The following is a 23,417-nucleotide window of genomic DNA, read 5'->3' on the forward strand; positions in this document are numbered from 1 at the left end:
CAAGGGCAGCACTGAGGTTCCTGGCCTGTGTGGGAGGACTGGCTTTCTGGGCTCAGGCTTCTGCAGGCTGTGAATCTCTTGCATGTTGCTGGACAGGAACAGTGTCAGAGGTTGGTAGTGCAGTGCAGCTGCTCATCGCTGACCTTGGATGGCTTTCAGGCTTTTCTAGCCTTGGGAAGCTGTTGCCCAGATGGATTTTAGGGGTCCCCTTGGGTGATGGCATTGACCCTCTTTAAAAGAAGGATCCCCAGGGGCAGCTGCAGTCCCTGTGTGCAGTGTAACCCTGAGCCAGCTCCAGGCAGTGTGATGCTATGGGAGCTTATATGGGTTCTGGGTAGTGCTTTGAGTTGTGGTGGTAAGCTGAGCTTCAGTGGTCTGCTGGGACAGCGTTGTGACAGCCAGAGCTCGCTTTATGCTGAAGAGGAGCTCATAGGTGAGCACAAACCTGTGTCCTGGAGCTTGAGCAGAACTGGGCTGGGAAGGAGCAGGGTGGGAATGCTGCTGCCTGGCAGTGGGGCTGTAAAACACGGGGCTCTGGGGTGAGTGGGAGCCTCAAAATAAGAGCTGCTGAGCTGTCTCTGCACCAGCTTATTCAGGTGCAGGTGTGGAGCCTGCTGCTGCTGTGTTCTTACTGCCTGGGGAAGGAGGCAGGCAGTGCCCCAAGGCCTGGGAGAGGGTCTCCCTGTGCAAGGGAAGGCATGGTGCTGGCCACAGCCCTGCCCCACCCCAGCCTCCCCCAGTTCCTGCTGTAGCTGCCATGTCACTCAATGCTTTGTGGTCTGGTTCCTTGCAGGATCTGGCCGTGTCACCTTTAACAACCACCGCAGCTACCTGAAGGCTGTGAGCGCTGCCTTTGTGGAGATCAAAACTACCAAGTTTACTAAAAAGGTGAGTGGGACCAGGGAGGGGATCACCCCCCTGTATTGGTGAGGCTGCACCTCAAATACTGCATTCAGTTTTGGGCCCCTCACTCCAAGAAAGACATTTAAACCCTGGAGTGTGTCCAGAGAAGGGTGATGAAGCTGTGAAGGGACACGAGCCTGAGGAGCAGCTGAGGGAGCTGGGGAGCGTTCAGCCTGGAGACGAGGAGGCTGAGGGGAGACCTCATTGCTCTCTCCAGCTCACTGAAAGGAAGTTGTGATGAGGTGGGCTCAGCCTCTTCTCACAGACACCCAGTGACAGGAGCAGAGGGAAGGGCTGCACGTTGTGCTGGGGAGGTTCAGGTTAGAAATGAGGAGAAATCTCTTCTCCCAAAGAGCATTTGGGCATTGGAACGGGCTGCCCAGGGAGGTGGTGGAGTCACCGTCCCTTGGGGTGTTCAAGGGAAGGTTGGATGAGGTCCTTCAGGAGGTTTAGTGAGTAAAAAGTAGTAGGGGGACAGTTGTACTAGGTGGCTTTTGGAGGTCTCTTCCAACCTTAAAGAATGTGTGAAGCTGCAGTGCTGGTAGTGTGTGCAGAGCACTGCGACCTGCGTGGCCTGTGGAAGCAGAGGGAGGTGGTGATGGGTTTCGGGTACCTGGGGGCTGCCTGGGGAGTGGGGAGTTGCTCCCAGCACTGCTCCATACCCCCTGCCTGGTTCTTCCACAGGTTCAGATTGACCCATACCTGGAGGATTCCATGTGCCAAGTGTGCAGTTCCCAGCCTGGCCCGTTCTTCTGCAGAGAGCAGGTAAGGCCTCCCCCTGCCATGCTCAGCTCCTGCCTGCTGCGCTCCAGGGGGTTTCCTCAGAGGAGCAGGCTCTGCTATTCACTGTAGTGTCTGGAGGTGCCTGATGTCCCCCAGCAGGGGCTGGGGGGGATGAAGCGTTCATGTGAGAGCCCCAGGTGGGCCCATATTTTGGAGGCCAAGGCAGCTTTCCACACTGCCTGAAGCTGGGGATGCCATAGCTCTGCTGGCGCTGTGCTGGGGCCGGCAGCGGGCTGACCCTGAGGGGTGTTGGGCGCTCTATGCCCTGTGCTGCAACACCCCCTCAACCCCTCCAGCAGCATCCCAGAATTCCCTCCCTCAGCTTGGGAAGATCCTGGTGTGGGCAGCAAACCCAGGGAGGGGAGGGTTGTCCGACGGCCTCAACCCACAGCACCTCTGCTCTCCCCCCCAGGTCTGCTTCAAGTACTTCTGCCGTGGCTGCTGGCTCTGGCAGCACTCCATGGACGTCCTGCGTAACCACCACCCCCTGATGCGCAACCAGAAGAACAGAGACTCCAGCTAGAGAGCCCGACCGGGTCCTTTTGTGAACCTGCCAAGCGGGGAGAGCGCAGGGGCGTGCCTGCTGGTGCCAGCCCCGGGCTGGGAACGCGCTTCCTGAGGACTAACGGGGGAAGAAACAACGAAATAATTCTTTACATTCACGTTTGCACTTGCTGGTCTTTTCGTTTCTGCACTAATGCACAGTGAATTTTGTCGGGTTTTGTTTGGGGGAGGGGGAGGGAGGGAGGCGGGTGGGAGGGAGTTTTGAGGGGGAGGAGCGCCCCTCAAGTGATTCTGCAGTTCCCAGACTTTGGTTCCTAGTTTGCTGATGAGAAGCAAAAAAAGAAAAATAACAAAGTGAAAAACCAACCAACAAACAAGGGCCACGTGTGGAGAAGGTGTTTATGCAGATGCCTTCACCTAGGTTTTTTATTTATTAAAGGCGCTTTTTTACATTCCTTGCAATACTGATGGTGATAATGCAGGTCTCATTGGCTCCATTTTTTTGCAGTTGCCATACAGTGCCTTTCCATTCATTTAACCCCCCACCTGAACGGCAGAAACTCGGATGTTCAGCTGGCGTTTTTTACTGTAACAACAAGGAGACTTTTTTGCTCTTCATTTAAACCAAAATCATAGTTCATATTTTACGCTCGAGGGTTTTTACCAGTTCCTTTTTACACTCTTAAAAACAGTTTTTAAGTCGTTTGAAACGAGAGGATTGTTTTCTTTCCTGGCAGCTTTTAACATTATTGCAATTTTGTGTCTGGGGGCTGCTGGCAGGGTCGTTGTGTGAATCAATCGAGGGGTTTGCAACAACAGGACGGGCTGTGTATTGTTTTTGGTTTTCTTTTCTTCCCTCTCTGGATTTGAAACTGGATAAATGATCTCTGAAGCTGCTGTACATAGTTTTAAAATAGTTTGTTGCACTTTTTTAAGTTGCACTTCAAGGGGGGTGTTGATAGAGGTTTTTAATCACACCGAGTCACGAGACTTTTTTTCTTTTGTAACTCGCTACAAAAGGGCTGCGTTTCGGGGCGGGGGAAGGAGGGAGGTTCCTGGGAGCCCTTTTCTCTTAGAGGGGATGAGTTAACTCTTTCCTTGTCCTTTACGAAACGTGTGGAGCTGACGGTGCAGTCGACTTGCTGCTGCTGTTGGGATCTGAGAACTTCGGGTTGTTCATCCTTCCCTGTTCTGTTTCCCACTTTCCCCTCTATTGGAAGCTGTGTGCCAAAGAACCAGTGTCATAATTTCTCCCTCTTTTCGTTGTTGTTCTGTTCGTGGGGTTTGGGGTTTGGTTGTTTTTGGTTTGTTTTGGTTTTTTTCTCCTTTCCCCTCCCCTCCTGCTGAGCTGATGTTGCATTGTTGCATATCCCAGCTGCTCTTTGTGGGGTTTCGTGAAGCTGTGTGTGAAGTCTCTACCTCATTGTAGTATATGCAGGCAAGACTGCACTCTCCTACAGATGTGTGGAGTAAGCTGTGGTGTAGTTTTTGGCACATAATAAACACGTTGCAGCAAAAAAACCCCCACTGTTCTCATCTCCTCTGTACCTTCCTGGTGAGATTTGGGTGGGATTTTAACCCGGAGGGCTGGGGTTGGTGTCTTGGCCCTGGTGCTGTTGGGGAAGTGTGTCTGCTAGAGCTGTGCTCCCCCTGAAGCTTGCCTTAGTTGGGGGGTGTGGGTGTTGCCCTGCTGGGGTGCTTTGCAGGGGTGGGCTTGGGCACTCCTGGATGGGTGTCCTGACTCTCAGATGAGCTTCAGGGGGATGTATAGGAGTCTCACCCCAAAGTTTGCTGCTTACACCTGTGGGTGAGGGAGGCGAGGTGGACACACTCCCCTACCCCCCTTGGTAGGGGGTGTTGTCCTGCTGGGGTTCTCTACAGGGGTGATGGGCTCCGGGGCTCCTGGATGGTTGTCCTAACTCATAGACTGGTCTGGGTTGGAAGGGACCCCAAGGATCACAGAGCTCCAAGCCCCTGCCACAGGCAGGGACACCAACCTCCAGGCCTGGAGCTACACAAGGTTGCCCAGGGCCCCAGCCAACCTGGCCTTGAACACCCCCAGGCATGGGGCACCCACCCCCTCTCTGGGCAGCCCCTTCCAGCCCCTCACCACTCTCTGGATGAGAGCTCAAACTTCCTCTCCTGGAGGAGACTCAGGGCGCTGTATGGGTGCTGTAGGTGTGCTCCTGCTGAAGCTTGTTGCTTATAGCTGTGGGTGAGGGAGGTGAAGTGATGTGTGCTCCTACACCCCCCCTTGGTGCGGGGTGCTGCCCTGCTGGGGTGCTTCACAGGGCTGATGGCTGTTCTGACTCTTGGCTCCTGCCTTGGTCCCCTTCCCCCCATCCCTTGGGTCTGGGTGCTGCTCCCAGGGCTCTGCACTCCTCGGGGCCGCTGTGAGTTTGCGGGAACTCTTCGTGCTCCTGCCAGCTGCCTCTCCCAAGAATGACCCTGTGGCTGCTTCCCCCCAGGGCCGTAGAGAGGGGCTGAGCCCCCCCGCTTCGGGCCGGCGCTGGCTGCGGCCCCGCGGGCTCCCGCCCACCCACCCGCCGGGGGCGGGACGCCGTGCCGGCGGGCGCTGGGACCCGGGAGAGCCCTCGAAGCCCCGCGCTGGGACCCCTCCGATCCGCTGGGTGGCGCTGTAGGGCGAGGCGTGCATCCTCCGGCCCCGCGCGCCTCCCGGCATCCCTCGCTCTCTTTCCGCCGCCGCTGCCGCCGACATGGTGGGTCCCGGCGCCGCCGCGCGTCGCCATCCGCCGCCATCCGCCCCCGGGGCCGCCTCGCCGGGGGCGCCGAGCGGCCGCGGGGGCCGGAGGGGAGCGGGGCGAAGGGGAGCGGGCGGGTCTGGGCAGCGGGGAGCGGGGCCTGACCGGTGTTTGCTTCCGACCCGCCCAGGGCCGCGTCCGGACGAAGACGGTGAAGAAGGCGGCGCGGGTGATCATCGAGAAGTACTACACGCGCCTGGGGAACGACTTCCACACCAACAAGCGGGTGTGCGAGGAGATCGCCATCATCCCCAGCAAGAAGCTGCGCAACAAGATCGCGGGGTGAGGCGGGCCGGGGGCCGGGGCCGGGCGGCAGGCGGGGGCCGGGGGCAACCTGCATTCGAAAGTGATCGCGGCCCCGGCCGTGGCCCGGTCATCGATAGTGCAGGGAGAGGAACGCCGGAAGCTTTTCCCGTGTCTGGGGGGGCCGGTCCCGCCCTCCCGGACCCTGGTGCTGTCGGACATTCGGGCGCTTTTGGCGCGATGGGACGTCACCGCCGGGGTGCCCGACCTGCTGCGGGCTCAGGGAGGGTGGAGAAGGGAGAGGTCGGGGGCTCCCCGGGAGCTTCGGGAAGCCCCGGACGGCCCCGTGTGTCCCGCAGGTATGTCACCCACCTGATGAAGCGAATTCAGCGGGGACCCGTCCGAGGCATCTCCATCAAACTGCAGGAGGAGGAGCGGGAGAGGAGAGATAACTACGTCCCCGAGGTGAGGCTCTGCGTGCGCGCCAGTGTGCCCGGCTCTGTCTGCCCCTCTGTCCTGCCTTGGGGCGCCTTCTGCCGTTCCCCAGTTGGCTTTAAAACAAAGACCTCGGCCAGGAGGAGCTCAGGAGGGTCTGGGTCATGGAGGGCTGAGGCTGATTCTGGCCTCGTATTGGGGTGCTGCCTCTGAAACCTCTGACTTGAGGCGTTGGAGCAGTTGGCATGTGATACCCCGCCTCGGTTTTCCAAAGAAAACGAGGAGAAACACCCACCACCACCCAACTTGGTGGGGTGCAGGAAGATGTTTCAGAGTGGCTTAAACCCTTCTGTGCAGCAGCTGTTGCTGAGGGGAGGGACTTGGTGAAGTCTCCTCTGCTGGCAGCCTCCATCCACCGGATGGAGCTGAGGTCTCACCTGGTCACTGGATGGAGCTGAGGTCTCACCTGGTCACCGGATGGAGCTGAGGTCTCACTTGGTCACCAGCAGTGCAGGGAGAGGAGCTCTGGCGGCGTTTCCCGTGTTGGTTGGGTTCAATCCTGTCGCTTCCCAAACCCCGCAGCCTTCGCACACTGCGCTTCTCACCCCTCTTCCAAATCTCCCTGATGGGCTTCTGGTAGAGCTGCTGGTTTCTGTGATGTGCAGAAGGGCTCTGCTCTGTTCCCTGGGCCCTCTTGAGTCATCAGAGCTGGGGACTGGTTACATGGAAGGCTGTTTGAGCAGTGATGGGGGAAGAACAAGTGCGATGGTAGGATGTTGCAGTGAGGTAGGCTGGTGCTCTGGTCCCCCACTCAGAGATCTGCCTCAGGAATGCTCTTGGTGCTTCACCGCCTTGGTTTCGTAGCCCAAAGTGAGGTGACGCAGGTCTACGTAACAGACCAGGGCTCGGTTTGACTCCTGAAGGCTAGAAGTGATGTGTGGAAGCGCCATGCAGGTCCTCTCAGGGGTGCTTTGACACCCCAGATTTTAGGTATTGTCACTGTGCTGACCCACACAGCCCATGTCAGGAGGCTTGGAGGAACTGGCCGGTGCGACTGTCTGCGTGTTTTATGTGGTGACTTCCCATCTGAGTTCTGAGGGCAGGATGAGGTGGTGCTGGTTGGAGAGGTCCCCCCCAGAGGGTCCTCAAGCAGGGAAGGCATGCCCGTGCTGTAGCTATTGATGTGGCGTTGTCTGAACCCACGTTACTCACAGTTTATTACAGAAGTACTGGCATGACATAGCCTCTTGGGGAAGGACACGTGTGGGGATCCAGGTTTGGGGTCCAGAGAGGGTTGGAACAGGTTACTTTGTGCATAAAGGTTCAAGGAGACCTCCAGTGCTGGCAGTGGGACAGCCCAGGCATTGCTGTCTGCCACCGCGGTGGTCAGGGGACTTGTGGGGCTGGATGAGTGCAAGTGTCAGTCGTGGCCAGTGGGACCAGTGCAGTTGTAGACCTGGCCTGGGCTCTTCTCAGCAGCCTCAGCATGAAGCCTCGGGTTTGTGAAGATTTGGGTAAAACAGGGTCTTCTTGTGCGGGGTCTCTGCCACCACGTGGCTTCTCATTGTGTTTCGGCAGGAGAGCTGGACTCCTGCAGGGTCTTCCTGGCTTGTTCTGTTGAGTCCTTCCCTATGACAGGCAGTGAGATTGTTTGTGGTGGGGCCAGGCCGGAGTGGGCACATTGGGGACACCCCAGTGGCAGCAGGGACATTTCTGTGGGGGGTTCCTCAAACTACATCTTCCTCTCTCCTCCATCCCCAGGTCTCTGCCCTAGACCAGGAGATCATCGAAGTAGACCCGGACACCAAGGAAATGCTGAAGCTCCTGGTGAGTGGCCCCAGCTGTCCCCTGCCAGGCTGGTGGCATGTCCCCAGCAGTGACCTCGTTGCCCTGAGGGGCTGAAGGCTTCAGTGCTCTGGGCACATGGCGGGGGTCCCTCCGCCCTGGTATTTGCAGGCGGATTAACTCCCGTGCAGCTCCTGGGAGGGAAGAGATAGGGTGGGTGGGCTCCTTGCCCTCCCTGCCACGCACAGCACCTCAGGGTGCTGGCCTGAGGGCCTCATCACCAGCTGTCGCTGCCTGATGAGCCGATCTCCCCTGGGGGGGTCGCATCTCCCCATCTTTCTGGAGAGGCCAGGTCATCCTTCGTGCTACCACAGCACTTCCACGTTTCCCGCTCCTCCCAGGAGGGGTCCGATGGGTGACGCGGGGCGCAGGCAGCGCCGTGTAACTGATCCCTGTCCCATGCTCCTTTCCAGGACTTCGGCAGCCTGTCCAACCTGCAAGTGACGCAGCCCACGGTGGGGATGAACTTCAAAACGCCCCGAGGAGCGCTCTGAGTCCCTCGCTGTATGTCACTTTTCCAATAAACGTGAGGAAACCATCTCAGCCTGCTTGGTCTTTGGAAGCCTGCGTCCCCTGGGATGAGGAGGGAGGGCTGGTTCCTCGGGGCTTCCACGCCGCAAATACAGGTGTCACGAGGTGAGGAGGATGCAACACCGTGTTTGCCGGCATCTTTCTGGGTTCATTTCCTGGCCCTTTGGGGGGTTGAGGTGCAAAGGCGTCAACTTCACAGGCTGCCCCGCGGTATGCAGCCAGGAGGGGGCAGCCAGGAGGTGGCAACCGCGGTGGCTCCTTGGAGCTCAGCGAGGTTCCTCACCCGGGGTCAGGCCGTGCCAGAATAAAACTTGTTTTTTATAACCACGTTGTCCCCTTCTAAGTGCTTAAATGGAAGGAAAATGTTCTGTGGCTGGTTTTCCTCATAGGAGGGCGGTGGCCCGGGCTGAGCAGAGGGTGGGAGACCAGCCCTGGTGTCATCTGTGCTGTCCTGCCCCCAATGAGATTCTCCCATCCAACACTTTCCGAGGGTTGCTGCAGGAATGGGAGAGTTTTGGGACTCACCACTTCCTTCCTCTTCTCTCCCTAAAGCAGGAGCTCTCCTGTGCTGTCCCACGCCATCCCCTGCATGTCCTGCCAACCCCACAGCGTCCCACTTGTGTGGGTTCCAGGGCAGGTGCTGCTGTGCTGTGGGGGTGACTTCTCCCAGCAAGGACACCTCGGTGCATCCTTCCAAACTACAGTTGGCAACTGCATCCTGAATCATAGAATCCCCAGGTTGGAAAAGACCTTTGGGATCACTTGAGTCCAGCTGTTCCTGTCCTGTGCTGACCCATATCCCTGAGGACCTTGCCTACCTGTCTATTTAACACATGCAGGGGTGGGGACTCAGCCCCCTCCCTGGGCAGCCTGTGCCACAGCCCCACAACTCTGCCAGGGAAGAACTTTTCCCTCCCATCTGCTCTGACCCTGCCCTGGGGCAGCTTGAGCCCATTGCCCCATGTCCCATCTCCTGTCCTCTGGCTGAAGAGACCATCACCCACCTCTCTGCACCCTCCTGTCAAGTCAGTGTAGGTGGGGATAAGGTCTCCCCTCAGCCTCCTCTTCTCCAGGCTGAACACCCCCAGCTTCCTCAGCCACTCCTCAGGAGGTTTGCTGCTCTCCAGCCCCTTCCCCAGCCTGGTTGCCCTTCTCTGGACTTGCTCCAGGACCTCCATGTCTTTCTTGGAGTGAGGGGCATATAACTGGACACAGCACTCAGGAAACAGTAAGAGGAAGCATTTGTGGGGTTGGGAGAAGTTTTATTTATTTATTTGCAGGGTTTCTTTGGAGTCCTTGCTTGCAGTGAGTGTAGCTGAGTATTTAAACACAGCCCTGAGTTGCAGCAGGGGTGAGCCGAGCAGGGAGGATGTATAACTACCCACCCACCCCGTGTGTCGCAGGGATTCAACTTGGAATTTGCAGCTCTGAGCCACCCACAGCTCCGCAGCGTAAAACAACAGGGAGAACACAAACCGAGGGGTGAAATAACCACCGGAGCGAGCGCAGGGGCAGCCCAGCCTCCAGCTACAGGGTTGAATTCCAAAACACAACTGGGGTTTGAAGCTTTTTTATGCCAACAGCCCCCTGTTCCTTACAACTTTCTCTTGGTTTTAGCCTTGGCGTCGGAGGAAATGTTAATCTCGTTCTGAACCCAGTACACCGTGTAGCCCGAGGTGCCAGGAAGAAAATCATGGAGCTCCCCGTCGTATTTCTTCATGTCGCGAGCAGAGGCATAGCCTAGGAGAGGGAGAGCATGGGGGGGGGTTGTCATGCTCACCTAGGAGAAGGAGAGCATGGGGGGTTGGGGGGGTGTCACACTCACCTAGGAGGGGGAGAATGTGGGGGTGGGTTGTCTGGCTACAGGAAGGGGAAGGGAGCGATTCCCCTCACACCCTCAGAGTTCCCACAGGGAGGCATTGAGGGGGACAGGGGGGAGGGGGGCAGTCATTTCCAGGTGTACTTTGCCATTTTTCAAGCATGTTTTTCAATCCTAAAAAAACCACCCAACCCAACCCTATGGCGTCGACTGGTACCTGTCACCATGTTATTCATCGGGTATTCCCGGAGGACGCGGTGGGGACAATCCCCCTGGGTGGGAGTTTCTTCTTCACTGCTGTTGGGGGGGGAAATCTGTGTGTTAACCTACTGTACAGACATTGAGGATCTCTTGAAATGTGAGGGGTGTGTTCAAATCCTACTGCCCAGGGCTGGACTATACCTTTGGGACAGGTCTGGAGCATCCCCCTCTGCTTCCTCCTCCTGGGTTTTTCTCGCTGCCTCTGGTTTGTCTGTTGGATTCTCATCGGGCTGCGAGTACCAACACGGAGTCGAGTCAAACCTCTGCCCTGGGTACCCCGCACAAGAGCCGAGACGCAGTCACAGGGGGTGATATTTTTAGGACTTGGGCTTTCAAGTGTACTTCAGAATAAACTTTTCAATCTAATGTTTTTGCTTCAAAAGTGCTGAGAAGCTGCTTCTGGAGGAGAGCGGGCAGCATCTCGGAGCTCCACGGGGAGGGAAAGCGCCGCATGATGGGGCTGAGCTCAGACCCGGGTGATGGGCACCCCTGGCAGGACGTGCATGGCAGCCTGGGTGAGGGAGAAGAATCCCTCCTGCGTGTCCCGCGCTCAGCCCAGCGCCCTGTCCCCTGGGATGACGTTCTGGGAGGGACACACGAGGGTAAGGACATGTGATCCCGTATTTGGGCTGAGAGGGTCTGGGATGAAAGCCAGGGCTGCTGGAGTCCCCGCAGGCGCTGTGCCTCACAGCCTAACGCCTCCCGCCCTGTCCCTCTCGTCTCACCTGCTCTGCGGGCGCGGCCTCTGCTGGCTCCCAGAGAAAGCGGCCGATTTTCCTCCTGATCTCTGCCACGAGCAGAAGGAATAAAACCGCAGTGAGAGCACCAAGTGACGACGCTGTGCGGCCGGCGCTGCCTGTGCAGGGCCCTGCCAGCAGCCGTCCCCCCCATGCTGGGACCAGTATGATAAATCGAGTGTCTCTGTCAGCAAGACACCCGTGGGATCGAGGGCACCCTCAGCAAGTTTGCCAGGACAGCGAGCTGTGTGGTGAGTAGACACACTGGAGGGATGTCATCCAGAGGGACCCGGACAGGCTGGAGGTGTGGGGTGGGACCATGTGAACTGCATGAAGCTCAAAAAGGCCAAGGGCCAGGTCCTGCACGTGGGTCAGGGCAGCTCCGGGCTGGGCGGAGAATGGACAGAGAGCAGCCCTGAGGAGAAGGACTTGGAAGGGGTTGAGGGACAAGAAGCTCCATGTGACCCAGCAGCGTGCGCTTGCAGCCCAAAAAGCCACCTGTGTCCTGGGCTGCATTCCCAGCAGCATGACCAGCAGATCTGGGAAAGGGGGATTCTGCCCCTCTGCTCCACCCTCAGAGACCCCCCCCCCTGCAGTGCTGCCTCCAGCTTGGGGGACCCCAGGACAAGGAGGATGTGGAGCTGTTGGACTGAGGGGCTCCAGGAAAGCTGGAGAGGGGCAGGTGACCAGGGCAGGCAGGGCTAGGCCCAGGGGAATGGCCTTCAGCTGCAGGAGGGCAGCTGGAGAGGGGCTGGGAGGCAGAAGTCCTTCCTGGGGAGGGGGGAGGCTCTGGCACAGGGTGCCCAGAGAAGCTGGGGCTGCCCCTGGATCCCTGGCAGGGTTCAAGGCTGGATTGGATGGGGCTTGGGGTGCCCTGGGCTGTGGGTGAGAGTGTGGGGTCTGTCTCCCTGCCCATAGCAAGGGGGTGTGACTAGATGATTTTTGAGGTCCCTTCCAACCCAAACTAGTCTGGGATTCAATTGATATTGAAGGGATGCTGCCATTAAAACTGACCCTGCTTGGATAACAGATGAGGAACGTCATAGTTGGAGCATCCTCTGCCTCCAAGGAGGAAGAATCACTCCCAGCAGAAGGAAATTCCTTCCACCTGAATTAGCAGAAGTACCTGGAGGTTCTTGTTTGCAGCCCCAAAAGACTTTTTACACAAGGGAACCCCAGGGAACGCCCCCCCCCCCCCCAAGGAAGCTGAACCCTGGCATGATGTTTTGGGTTCTTACTGTTCTTCCCTGACCTTCTTGCAGGCAGGCGGGTGGCAGGACAAAGTGGCCCAGAACCACCGATGGCCTCGTCCTGGCGTCGGCGCTCGCCCACGCAGAGAGGTAATGGGAGTGAAAGACCGTAGCTCTGCCCTCCAAGTAATCCAGGCTCTCGTGTATTCTGGGGGAGGAAAAAGACAGGTGGATTCCAAAGGTAAGCCTGAAAAAAAACTCCAAAACAACACATTAAAAAAAAAAATAATTGATGTTGCCATTAAAACTGACCAGCTCCGATAATTTGGCCAAAAGCACCTGATTTTCTGTCATTTTCTAACCATGAAACTCCACCGGTAACATCCTGTTAGGATCCTGGCTGCCAGCACCTCCTGAGAACAACCTGGAGGAAGGGCACTAGGGATGTGGGAAACGCCTGTTTTGGGGGGAACTTGCACTTGAGATGAGACCAGTTGTGTGTGTGTGTGAAATGTGATTTTTATTTGCTTATTCTTAACCCCACTGGCCCTGCTCTGGCTCAGGAGTGAGGATGGGTGGGTGGAGGATGCTCAAGCACTCACCGTTCTCCTTGGAGAGGAATTAAGGCTTGTTTGGTGGGTGTAAGGATATGGATAGCAATTACATTTTTTCCAATAAATAATCAGAAAATATACATTGAATAGATATAGATATAATTGTATATAATGCCCTGTAGGAAAACAAGCCAGTCCAGTGGGGTGCTGTGACTGAAGGAAGGTTGTTACTCTGGGTTCCTTGGAAATCCCCTCCCAAAGCCTGGCGCAGGCAGCTGGAGGAGTACAAGAAACATCTAAGCAGGTTTTAAGCAATTGCCTATTAAAAGGAGCTGCTTAGTCCAGCCTAGCAAAGCCTGGCACAGAGCACTGAGCAAAAACATCATGGTTCCCTTTCAGGTAAACATATTGACATGGTATTGGATAGGACAACCCTGAATGGCATTTCCTTGTATCTGTACAAGTGTTCTTGAGCCCTCTGACTGTTTATGTTGAGCAAGCAGAAGGAGAAGAGCAACAGGAGGGAATCAGCTTGTTAGAAAGGTAGATAATGGCAGAACAAGTGGGATGGATTAAAGCTAAAGGAAGGAAGGCTTAAATTGGATATTAGGGGGAAGTTTTTAACAGAGAGAAAGGTGACGGGCTGACACAGGCTGCCCAGAGAGGGGGTGCCCCGTCCCTGGGGGTGTTCAAGGCCAGGTTGGCTGGGGCCCTGGGCAACCTTGTGTAGCTCCAGGCCTGGAGGTTGGTGTCCCTGCCTGTGGCAGGGGGGTTGGAGCTCTGTGATCCTTGGGGTCCCTTCCAACCCAGCCCAGTCTGGGATTCTATGATTCTAATTTACACAGGTGCTAAGCCGGCCTAAAACATGGGTGTTTTCTGCAGGCGTTTTTCTGCTGTGCCTGGCTACGGTGCAGTGTGGGGGTGGGTTTTCAGACCTGGCTAAGCAGCAAAACCCCGGCAGACCCACACCAGGTACATTTAAAGGATGCCAGCATCCATTAAATACGTTGAAAACTGTCGTCAATCCTTCACTCTCTACAGACGTGGAGAGAGGGGCCGTGACACGGGGCCACAGCATCTTCCCTCCCAAGCAAGGAGGGTGCTGCCAGTGTGGGGGTGACATTGGGGCATGACGACACAGCCCACCTGAGGGTGTCTGGGTGGGCGGCATCGCTGCTGAAGAGATAGTGGGCATCCCGCCGGTGGGTGAACACCCCGCCGCCGGCTGCTGCGGGAGAAAGAGGAGGAAGAGGAGGAAGATGAGAGCTCTTCTGGATTTTTCCTCGGTGCGGCGGTACCGGGGGGGGGGGGGGGGGGGGTGGCTGTCTGCCACATCCCTGCTCTGCCCCACTGAGGGCTGAGAGGCTCAGCCCCACCGAAGGCATGTGTCCGCTCCGTGCCCGCCACCCCCCGCCCGGGACGCCTCACCCCACAGCTCCCGCGGGCCCGGGCCAACGCTCTGCGAGAACCAGGCGCGGTGTCCCTGAAACATCCCCTCCATCGCAGGAAGGAGGAGCCCTCAGGGGCGGTGGCAAAGAGGGCGCTAAGGCGGGGAGCTGATGGGGCGGGAGGCGGCGAGCTGAGGCGGGGAGCTGAGGGAGCGGGAGGCGGGGAGTTGAGGCGGGAGGCGGGGAGTTGAGGCGGGAGGGGAGCTGAGCGGGGGCGGTGCTCGGGGGGCGGTGGCCGCATCCGGGGCTGCCCCGCCCCGCTCCCTCGCTCCGCCTCCGCCCCGTTCGGGCAAGCGATACCGGAGAGGTTTGAAACTGCCCTTCCTGAGGGCTTCTGGCCCCGGCGGCACCCCTTGCCTTGGGCTGAGCGCCCCGAAATGGGGCGGGGGGTGGAGTAGGGCTGTCCCCGCTGCCCCGTGTGTTTCTCCGGGGTGGGGGGGTGTGTGCCGGTGCTCAGCCTCCTCTGGAAACCTCCGTGGCTCCGGCGGACTCGCCTGAGCCCGTTATTTGTGCGACGAGCCGAAGGCACGGAGGAGACGGCGGACTGTTCCCGGGAGAAGGCAGCGGCAGCGCCGAGCAGCACCCGGCGGCCTCGGTCCTCCCCACCCTGCGCCAGCCGAGTCTCTCCCGGCGGCTGCCGCAGTGCGAGGCGAGCGGCCTCCGCGCTGGGGCGGACGGGCTCCGCCGGGGTCGTGTTCTTTCTGGGTGGTGGCTGAAGGAGGTAGCATCTCCCCAACACCTTCCGCTGTGGAAGCAGGGACGCAGCTCAAACAACCGCAGCAGCACGTTGCAGTGCAGGGCTTGGGGCGCAGGGTCCTGCTTGCGGCAGGAGACAGCTCCGATCGCGGCTGTGTGAGCTGATGAGGGGTCTCCTCAGCAGAGCAGCACACCTACAAGAAGAGGTACATTAGGGCTGTTCCCTCAGCAGGAAAGGCCTGAGGAGCCCCAGGCTCAGAGGGGCTGCTTGTGGGCTCCATGGGGAGGTTTCAGGCCAGGTATGTCTTTCAATCCTGGCTCCTTGGGTTTGGGAGCTACTGCTGGACATTTGGCAGGTTTGAATGTGAACACTGGTAGAGCCTGTTAAAGTACATAGGGACCTATTAGGACCATTATGATGGTTCCCTGGACAAGGAAAGCCCTGAGCCCCAGGGTCAGAGGGGCTGCTTGTGGGCTCCATGGGGAGGTTTCAGGACAGGAACATTGATCTGTTCTCGCTCTTTTTGTTTGGGAGCTTTTGCTGGATATTTAGTGGGTTTGGAGTTGGTTGAGGGTGATCTGGTAAATGACATAAGGCTCTTTTAAGTCTATTTGCTGGGCTAGAAAAACTCTGGGCTCCAGGGTTAATAGGGCTTCTTGTGGTCTACCTTGGGAGGTGACTAAACAGGAACATTTTTCAGTCCTTGCACCCTTTGAGAGCTTTTGCTGGACACCTAGCATTTTTGAAGGTGGATGCTGGAAGACCTGGGAAATGACACAAGGCAGTGTTAGTACTGTTCCCACGGATAATGGAGCTCTGAGGTTGGGGTTAGAGGGGCTTCTCAAAGCCCACCTTGGGAGGTTTAAGGCCAGGAAAATCTATTGCCCTCACACTCTTCATTTGGGAGGTATTGGTGGATTAATTCTGTTTTTTGAAGGTGGATGCTGTTAGAGCCAGAAAATGACATAACCCTGCTCCCCAGGCTGAGAAGGACTTTAGTGGTCTCCTGGCCTCCAGACAGGGAAAGAGAAACAAAGGATTATGTGCTATTGTCCTCCCTCACAGGACCTTTTGAGCTGCAGCTGTGTGCTGGGGCTGGAGGAGCCCCAGGTGCCCAAAATGAAGCTGATGGGGATGGCCCCTTTTTGTAAAAGGCTGCAATGCCAGTGGAGGGTGTGGGGACTTCTTCTGGTTTGTTGTGGGCTGCTGTGTAGGAAAGTGGTGAGTTGGTGAGGGAGTGTTTCTGGAAGAGGGCCCTGGCTGTGCCAAGAGAGAATCTGAGCAGAGCCTGGTGACTCTCCCCTGACTCACGGGGAAAGCCTTTGAGGGGGTGGCAAACTGGGGGAAAGGGAGAACTGGGGAGTTCTGCGTTGAAGGCACACAGCAGTGATCTGAGCTGCCTAGATGTGGACACGGTGATGGTGTGCTGTCAGGAAGGGGATAAAGTGATGTAAGTAACTCTAAAGATCCTACCCTCTGCTAGTAAATGGAGAGGTTTCAGGCCAGGAACTTCTTTCAGTCCTTGTACATTTGGTTTAGAAGCTATACCTGGCCATTTACAATTGTTGAAAGTGGATGCTGGTACAGCTATAGACTGACAAAGGGCAAAGTTAGGAGTGGTCTCCTGGCTAGGAAAGCCCTGAGCCCAAGGGTCAGAAGGTCTACTTGTGGGCTACCTGTGGAGGTTTCAGGCCAGGAACATCTTTCAGTTCCCACATGTTTGGTTTGGGAGCTGTGTCAGGATGTTTAGCATTTTTGAAAGGGGATGGTGGTAGTTCCAGGTAATGACATAGGGCAATGTTAGCAGTGTTCTCTTGGCTAAGATAGCCTGCAGCCCCAGGGTCAGAGGCTACTGCTTGTGGGCTACCTGGGGAGGTTTCAGGCCAGGAGCAGCAGTCAGTGGTCACATGTTCTGTTTGGGAGCTATTGCTGAACATTTAGCATTTTTCAACAGAGATGCTGGTAGAGCTGAAATAAATACGTAAGGCAAAGCCAAGAGCATTGTCTCAGCTAGGAAAGCCCTGAGCCCCAGGGTCAGAGGGGCTGCTTGTGGGCTGCGTGGGCAGGTTTCAGGCCAGGAACCGGTTTCAGTCCTGGCTCCTTTGGTTTGCACGTTACTGGTTGACATTTAGCATTTTTGAAAGTGGATGCTGGTCTATCTGGAAGATGAAGGTCTGTCCCTTGGCATCCAGGTGAGCTCATGTAGTACTCTGAGCTTTGACTTTCCTGTAATGTTTTTGCCTCCCTTTCAGTCAGGGAGCATTGGCTCCAGGAGAGGCACTGCCTGCAGTGTGGGAGGAATTAAGGACCTCAGCCTTGTCCTCATCCCTTGTCACTAATGTTCCCTCAGCATCCAATAAGTGCTGGAGATTCTCCTTGACCCTCCTCTTACTGTTAATGTACCTGTAGAAGGACTTTTTGTTCTCTTTTACAGAACTGGCCAGTCTGAGTTCCAGTTCAGCTTTAGCCCTTCTGGCTTTCTCCCTACATGATCTCACTAAATTCCTATAGTCGGCCCAAGACACCTGCCCCTTCTTCCAAAGGTTATATTTTTCCCTCTTTTCCCGAAGATCTTCCTGGATCTCTCTACTCAGCCAAGCTGGCTTCCTTCCTCGCTGACTCCTCTTCCGGCAAACTGGGACAGCCTGTTCTTGTGCCACCAAGATTTCCTTCTTGAGGAGCAACCAACCCTCTTGGGCTCCTCTGCCCTCAAGGGCTGCCTCCCATGGGATCTTACTGAGCAGCTTTCTGAACAGTCCAAAGTCAGCCCTACAGAAGTCCAAAGTGCTTGTTCTGGTGTCTCCCAGTACTAAGAATTCTATCAGCTCATGATCACTATGCCCCAGGTGTCCTCCAACCTTCACATCCCCCACTAGGCCTTCTCTGTTTACAAACAACAAGTCCAGCAGGGCACCTTCCCTGATGGGTTCATTCACCAGCTGGGTCAGGCAGTTGTCTTCCAAACACTCCAGGAACCTGCTAGACTGCTTCCTCCCTGCTGGACTGTACCTCTAGGAGACATCTGGTAAATTGAAGTCCCCAATAAGGACGAGGGCTGGTGATTGTGAGACTAGGGAAGGAAGGAACGATAGTGCTACGGATGTATACAAAGCTGGGAGAAACTCTATGTGTTTCAATTTGACTCCAGCGTCCCCAAGTTTCATTGGAAAACACCCTTCAAACATCAGTTTTAGCTTCTGAGACACCTTGTCCAGGGTCTGTTTGCTGTTGCCAGAAACCAGCAGCGTGTTGGCTCTACCTCAGGGCAGGTCTGGAGGTAGCAGGGTGGATGGAGGCAGCTCTCTTGTCCCTGTGCTCCCCTGGCTCTGGACTGGCCGATGAGACACCAGTCTCAACTACCTCTTCTTGCCACAGTCTGAGAGTGCCCAAGTCCCCCGACGCCACAGCAGACATCGCACACCACCGGTTCACCTACGCTGTGTTACCTCACTGTGGTGAGTGACAGACAGAGCTGGCACCTGTGGTGACAACGTGGGGCAGAGGATGCTCTGGTGAGTCGCAGTGTGAGCGTGGCTGGCTGTGTCTGCGTAGCAGCTGGCTGGAGCTTCTTGTGCTGCAGGTTCCTTCTAGGATGCCGCTGTGATCCAGCACACCTACAACTTGAATTTCCTGCTCCACGTGGTCCTGGATGGGTCTGCCCAGTGCCCAGCTTGGAGCTCCTTTTCTGTCAGCTCACCTGTGATTGTGCTGGAGGCTCTGAAGCAGGTAAGTCCCTGGGGCAGAGCCGGGGAGGGCACATGGGCAAAGCTGTTGTCGCTGAGCGTGGTTTGCTCTTTTCCCCGTGGTTGGGTTGTCGCCTGGCTCCAGACCTCCCTCCCTGTGAAGGAGGTGACGCTGTAAGTCTGTACTGGGCACATGTGGGGGAAGGAGGTGGAGTTCCTTCAGCCTCACAGCCTCACTGGCTGCTTTCTTCCCCAGCTGTGACCTCCTGGAGCAGCGGGTGGCGAGGGGCTGCAGGGAGGGAGGCTTTCCTTCATGCCCTGCCGCCTGCTCTCTGCCCTCTTGGTCTTGAGGTGGTGATGCCAACGCCACCAATGGACCAATGCTGTGAGTTCACATCACGGTTGAGGCTTCCCCTGTCCCAAGAGCTGTGGGAGGACATGGTTCCAGGGAAGGGCAAAGTCTCTCCCTTGCTCCCCATCTGGTCACTAGAGAGCTGTGCTCAAGAACAACGCTGTTTCAGGAGAAAAGGACAATAACCCCCTGCCCAACCTTGGGAAGGAGGGCCCAAGCGAGTGCCTGGCTAGCTGAAGTGGGGCTTAGGGCTGTGGGACAGGCTCTGCTCTGTCCCTGGGGGAGGTTGGGGACCGGCTTCTGTGTCTTGGCCTTTGTCTTGCCCAGAGCTGAGCTGCCATGGGGAAGGGGGTTTCAAAGACAGATAATAATCATTGCCCCCTCCATTCACCTGCCTCTCACGCTGCCTTTGCAGAAGGGGGACACAAGTAAAGAGGAGAATGACATGAAAACAAACTCCAGCCTTTTTTAAACTTATTTCTAGGTAACTGCACTGATCTGCCTCCTCCTGGTGAACTGTCCTAGCTGCTGCTCTCTCAGTGTCTTCCTCCCCTCGATCTCACACCTGGGACAGGAGACAGAGCTTATCCTCATTTTATTTTGGGGGGTGAGGTAGAGGGGGGAGGCCTGTTCCAGCCTGTCTAGGAGAAGAGGTTGAGCACAGGGTGGGTTTCTCCTTAGCACAAAAAGGCATGCACGGGGATTGCTACACAAAAATACTTTTATTTGTCAGCTAAAAACAGCGATCCAAGCAGCAGCCAGCAAGGGAAGGGAAGAAGGAAGAGGGAACCCGCTTTTGGGCAGAGGGAAGGGTCAGAGTCCAGCTCTGTGCATGGTCCATGGCCCTTAACCCCTCGAATGCCTGGGGACAGCCAGAGGACGCTGGACAAATTGTCCCCGTCACCTTTTCACGCGGGCAGGATGCAGCGGTAGCGGGCGCAGAGCACCCTGGTTTCCCCCCAGCGCTAACCCAAAGCCTCCCTGAGCAGCTCCGGCTGTTGATGCGCGACACTCACACAGCAGGGGCTGCGCCTGGAAAATGGGGAGAGAAACAAGACGGCAGAGGGTAAGGGGGTGTCTGGTTCTGTCCCCGAAGCCCTGCTGGGTCTTCTCCTGCCCTCTGGGACCCCCTCATAGCCCCTCTTGAAGGCAACAGAGGCTGCCAGCCTCACCTCTGCCCTGACGGCGGCTTCTTCTGGTTTTGACTGGCACTTCAGGTGTGGCTGGAGCAGCAGTTGCCTTCCTCCTCCCACGGGAACGCCCCCTCCTCAGCCTGCCAGCCACCTCCTCTTCCTCTGTGACCGGCTTCGGGGGGCTCACCGCAGCTCTGGGCCGTCGTTTCGAGGCACGCGTGGTGACCTGGGTGGACATCAGAGCCGGAGCTTAGCAGAAGGGTGTTTGGACCGTCAGCTGATGAGAAACAACCCTTTGTGAATTTGGGAGCAGCCTCTAGCCCCACAGGAGCCACATCAACCACAAAGCTTCCTACCTCAGGGGTCAGAGCCTCGGGATCCGCCTTCAGCTGAACACGCTTCCTGCGGGACTTCTGCCCTGTGCGAGAAGATGCGCCCAGGTTAGGTGGGGTGAGGAGGAGATGAGGGGACAGGCTGCAGCACAGTGACCTCTCGGGGACGCTGTCCTGGGTGATGTGTGAGCTGGGTGGGTGACTGGCTTTGCTCCAGCCTTCTCAGAGCAAGAGGGGGTCCAGTGGGCCAGAGGGAGGACACTCACCTTTGGGAGCCATGGGACCAGGCTCTCCCTGCAAGGAAGGCAACACAGTATTGACTTGGGGCACAGTCACTCCACAGGCAGCGGAATCCATGTCCCTTCTCCATCCCATGGCCAAGACAGTGACAGGGTAACAGCCACATTTCCCTGGGAAGGCAGGGGAGCAGGACATGCTCTGCCCACCCTTTGCCTTGGGCACACTTACATCAACCCCTCCTCCTTCTGCAAGGTCCAATCACGGCACCTCACTCAGACATGGGGCACAGGGGTGAGGAATGGGACTGTGAGACCACCTGAACCCCCCCATTCCCACAGTCAGCCCCTCTGGTCACCGCACAGAGGGTCCTGTGGTCACAGCAGTCTGTCAGAGAGGGAGACCCCCAGCAATATGTTGTGATGCTGGGAGGGGTGTGGGGAAGCAGAAATTGGGCTGGTGTCCCCTTGGAGTTGCTGGGGACAGGGGGTGCTCCCAGCCCCAGGCAGAGACCCCAGACTCCTACCTGGAACCATATGGTCCTGCCATTGTGGTCACGCAGCGAGCTCATACCAGGCACCAAGTAACACTGCAGCCAGTCCTTGAAAGCAGCGTAGTTATCCGAGTGTTCTGGGTCAAACATCTTTTTCTCTGGCAGAAAGGGAAAGGACAGAAGCAGAAAGGAAGGGGTGAGCATGGTGTTAGGGTGCCCACCCAGGCCTCCTTGCTCTCCCTTGTCCCCTGCTCCCTGCCCTGTCACCTCACCCGCTGTGATGACCTCCATGGGCACAGTGTGGCACAGCTCCAGGAGATCCAGGTTCTCCCGCATCAGCTTTACCTTCTTGCTCAGTGTCAGGGAAGGATTCTACATGGATGGAGAAGGGGAGGAAGTCACCTGCCAGTTGGCCCAGCCTTGGGGTGGGGGGTCCCTCCCTCCCCAACAGCAGCCAAATTCCCCATCTTCTTTCGTCCCGAGGATAAGCTGCCATGCTCACCACCTGAGCTCAGCCCAGGCTTCAAATTGCACAGCAGGATGTTCCCCACAGCCCCCAGGAAGGGCTAGCCCACAGGAATGTGTGCTTTTGTTTTCAGCCTCCTTTAAAACAGCCGCCTCCTCTCCCTTGAGGCCAGGAAATCAGCCGTGGGCTCCACTACAGAATCCCCCAGAGGCTTTACACTTGCACGGTGTTTGTTTCCCTCACCCCTTCTTTTTTTTACCACCCACCCCAAATATACCCGGAGACTTCCTGAAGGCAGAAGATGGGTGCTGCCAGGCACCGGCGCAGCACGCAGCGGGGGAGCTGTCACAGCTCGTCAGCCCGGCCACGTGCGAAGGAACGCCGGGCGCGTGAGGTTACTGAACTGCTTCGCCACGTTTGCCGCTCCACTAGAGGGGCAGACGTGCTCAGACACGTGTGTTTATGGCCCAAGAAAGTAAAACGCTTGAGGAGAAGGATCCTGCACAGCGAGCATTATAGTTGTGGAGGGAAAACACCTGGGTTGGGAAAGTCTCCAAGCAGCGAATCTCTCCCGCCAGCGGCGCAAGCAGAGGCTACGCCAGCTCCGTCGAAGGCCTGATGATGATGTTCTGCCCCATCAGAGTGAGGAACCAAATACAAACCCCTGACCAAGCACCAAAGAGTAGACCTAAACCAGAGGTTCATGCTCAGCTAAGCCCAAAGCTGAGCCCAAGCAGGCCAAGCCCAGCTGCTGAGCCCAAACCTGAGCCAGCAATGCTTCTCCTCCCAATCCAGCTCCCTGCTCGGAAGGCAAGATGCTCCCAGGAGCCTGGGTTGCTGCAAAGCATCCCGCAGGGCCACAGGCAAATAAATCCCCAGTACGACGCCTGCCAGGGACCCTGCCCTTTTCTGAGCCTGCGGAAGCATCCGGGTATTCCTCACCTTCTTCTTCCTTGCTTGCTCCTGCTCCTTTAGGGCCTCCAGCACAGTCCGAGCCTTTTCAAAGGGAGGGATCTTCAACCTGAGAGACCCCATCTGTTACGCACGAGGCTGAGCTCTCAGTCCTGGCCCTTCCCCTTGCCTCCCAGAGAAAGAGCTGCCAAGCTCCGGCACACTCTGGGAAGCCAGCCCTCCGCGGCAGGCCAGCGGGTTACCTGTAGAGGATCTCGGCGCGGAGATAATTCCCGATTCCATTGAAAAACTTCTGGTTCAAGAGAGCCTCGCAGATGGGCTTGTCAAAAGCTTTGTCGTCCAGGTTCTTCAGCACGTTCTCCCTGCGGGGCATCAGGAGGGTTCACCCAGGCAGGGACAGCGCAGTTAAAGTGGAGGGGGGGTGCTGGGGCTGGCAGGGTGCTCACCTGAAGGCCTGGTACTCAGACAGGACGCAGGGCCCGCGGTCGGGCTGCCAGGCGTCCCCCAGCCGCCATGAGCCGAAGCGTCGGGCGTCGATGAAGCAGAGGGCGCGGGGAGGGCTCTCGCGGGTGAGGAAGCGGAGGTGGGCATGGCGGGGGAGCTGCGCGGCGGGGCACAGCCGGAACGACCCCGACATGCCGAAACGGAAGACAAGATCCTGGGACGGGCCGGTGCCCAGCGGGACCAGCGCCAGCCGCAGCTCCTTGCCCCGGGAAGTAGCCGAGATCCGGTACGCCTCGCTAGAGAACGGCACCTCCGGGCCCCTGCCCACCGCCGAGCGCTCCACGCCGCCCGAGAACACCAGCCCGCCGCACGTTTCATTGATGTAGCTCCCGGCGAAGTGCAGCTCCGGGCCCTCGGGCATCGCGGCGACGGCCCCGGGACCGGATAACCCAGCCCGCCCCGCTCCCCCACCGGCGTTTGCGGAGCCGCGCCCGCTCCCCGCCCCTCCCGCCTCCCATTGGCTGCGCCGCCAGCGGTGCATGCCGGGAGTTGTAGTCCTGCCGCGTCGCCGAGGCAACGGCCCCACCGCAGCCTGTGGGGCCTCCTGCCCGGGCCGCGCCGCGCCTCCGCGGAGAGAAACAGGCGGGAGACGG

At 57.6% G+C, this 23,417-nt stretch overlaps 3 protein-coding genes across 5 annotated transcripts in view; 2 read left to right on the forward strand and 1 right to left on the reverse strand.

Annotated features, from left to right (window-relative positions):
- Positions 1–2,209, forward strand: part of CPEB1 (cytoplasmic polyadenylation element binding protein 1) — a gene marked incomplete at both ends in the record, with an annotated part of 37,729 nt that extends 35,520 nt beyond the window's left edge. For all 3 annotated transcript variants that reach the window (XM_084267851.1, XM_084267853.1, XM_084267852.1), the window contains 3 exons: positions 794–888; positions 1,588–1,668; positions 2,099–2,209. In XM_084267851.1, the coding sequence (XP_084123977.1) occupies positions 794–888; positions 1,588–1,668; positions 2,099–2,209 (287 nt within the window). The remainder of the gene's footprint in view (positions 1–793; positions 889–1,587; positions 1,669–2,098) is intronic.
- A 2,663-nt stretch (positions 2,210–4,872) lies between these two features.
- Positions 4,873–8,018, forward strand: RPS17 (ribosomal protein S17). The gene is made up of 5 exons (XM_084267800.1): positions 4,873–4,910; positions 5,083–5,234; positions 5,555–5,660; positions 7,392–7,457; positions 7,889–8,018. Exons 1-5 carry the CDS (start codon positions 4,908–4,910, stop codon positions 7,967–7,969), a joined length of 408 nt encoding a protein of 135 aa, XP_084123926.1. The 5' UTR covers positions 4,873–4,907; the 3' UTR covers positions 7,970–8,018.
- Positions 8,019–19,494: 11,476 nt separating this feature from the next.
- On the reverse strand, positions 19,495–23,185 carry NEIL1 (nei like DNA glycosylase 1; the record flags this gene model as incomplete). The annotated part of the gene is made up of 9 exons (XM_084268056.1): positions 19,495–19,779; positions 19,920–20,106; positions 20,237–20,298; positions 20,479–20,506; positions 20,976–21,100; positions 21,215–21,314; positions 22,351–22,429; positions 22,563–22,682; positions 22,767–23,185. 9 exons carry the CDS (start codon positions 23,183–23,185, stop codon positions 19,760–19,762), a joined length of 1,140 nt encoding a protein of 379 aa, XP_084124182.1. The 3' UTR covers positions 19,495–19,759.
- Between the last annotated feature and the right edge of the window lie 232 nt (positions 23,186–23,417).

This window comes from Gallinula chloropus (genome assembly GCF_964237585.1).
Source record: "Gallinula chloropus genome assembly, chromosome: 9".
Taxonomy (NCBI): Eukaryota; Metazoa; Chordata; class Aves; order Gruiformes; family Rallidae; genus Gallinula; species Gallinula chloropus.

Bases quoted from the DNA above. Each gene is read 5' to 3' on its own strand.
- RPS17 (XM_084267800.1), top strand. The intron at 5,235-5,554 runs GTGAGGCGGGCC...TGTGTCCCGCAG, and splicing joins CTGCGCAACAAGATCGCGGG to GTATGTCACCCACCTGATGA. The intron at 5,661-7,391 runs GTGAGGCTCTGC...CTCCATCCCCAG, and splicing joins GAGATAACTACGTCCCCGAG to GTCTCTGCCCTAGACCAGGA.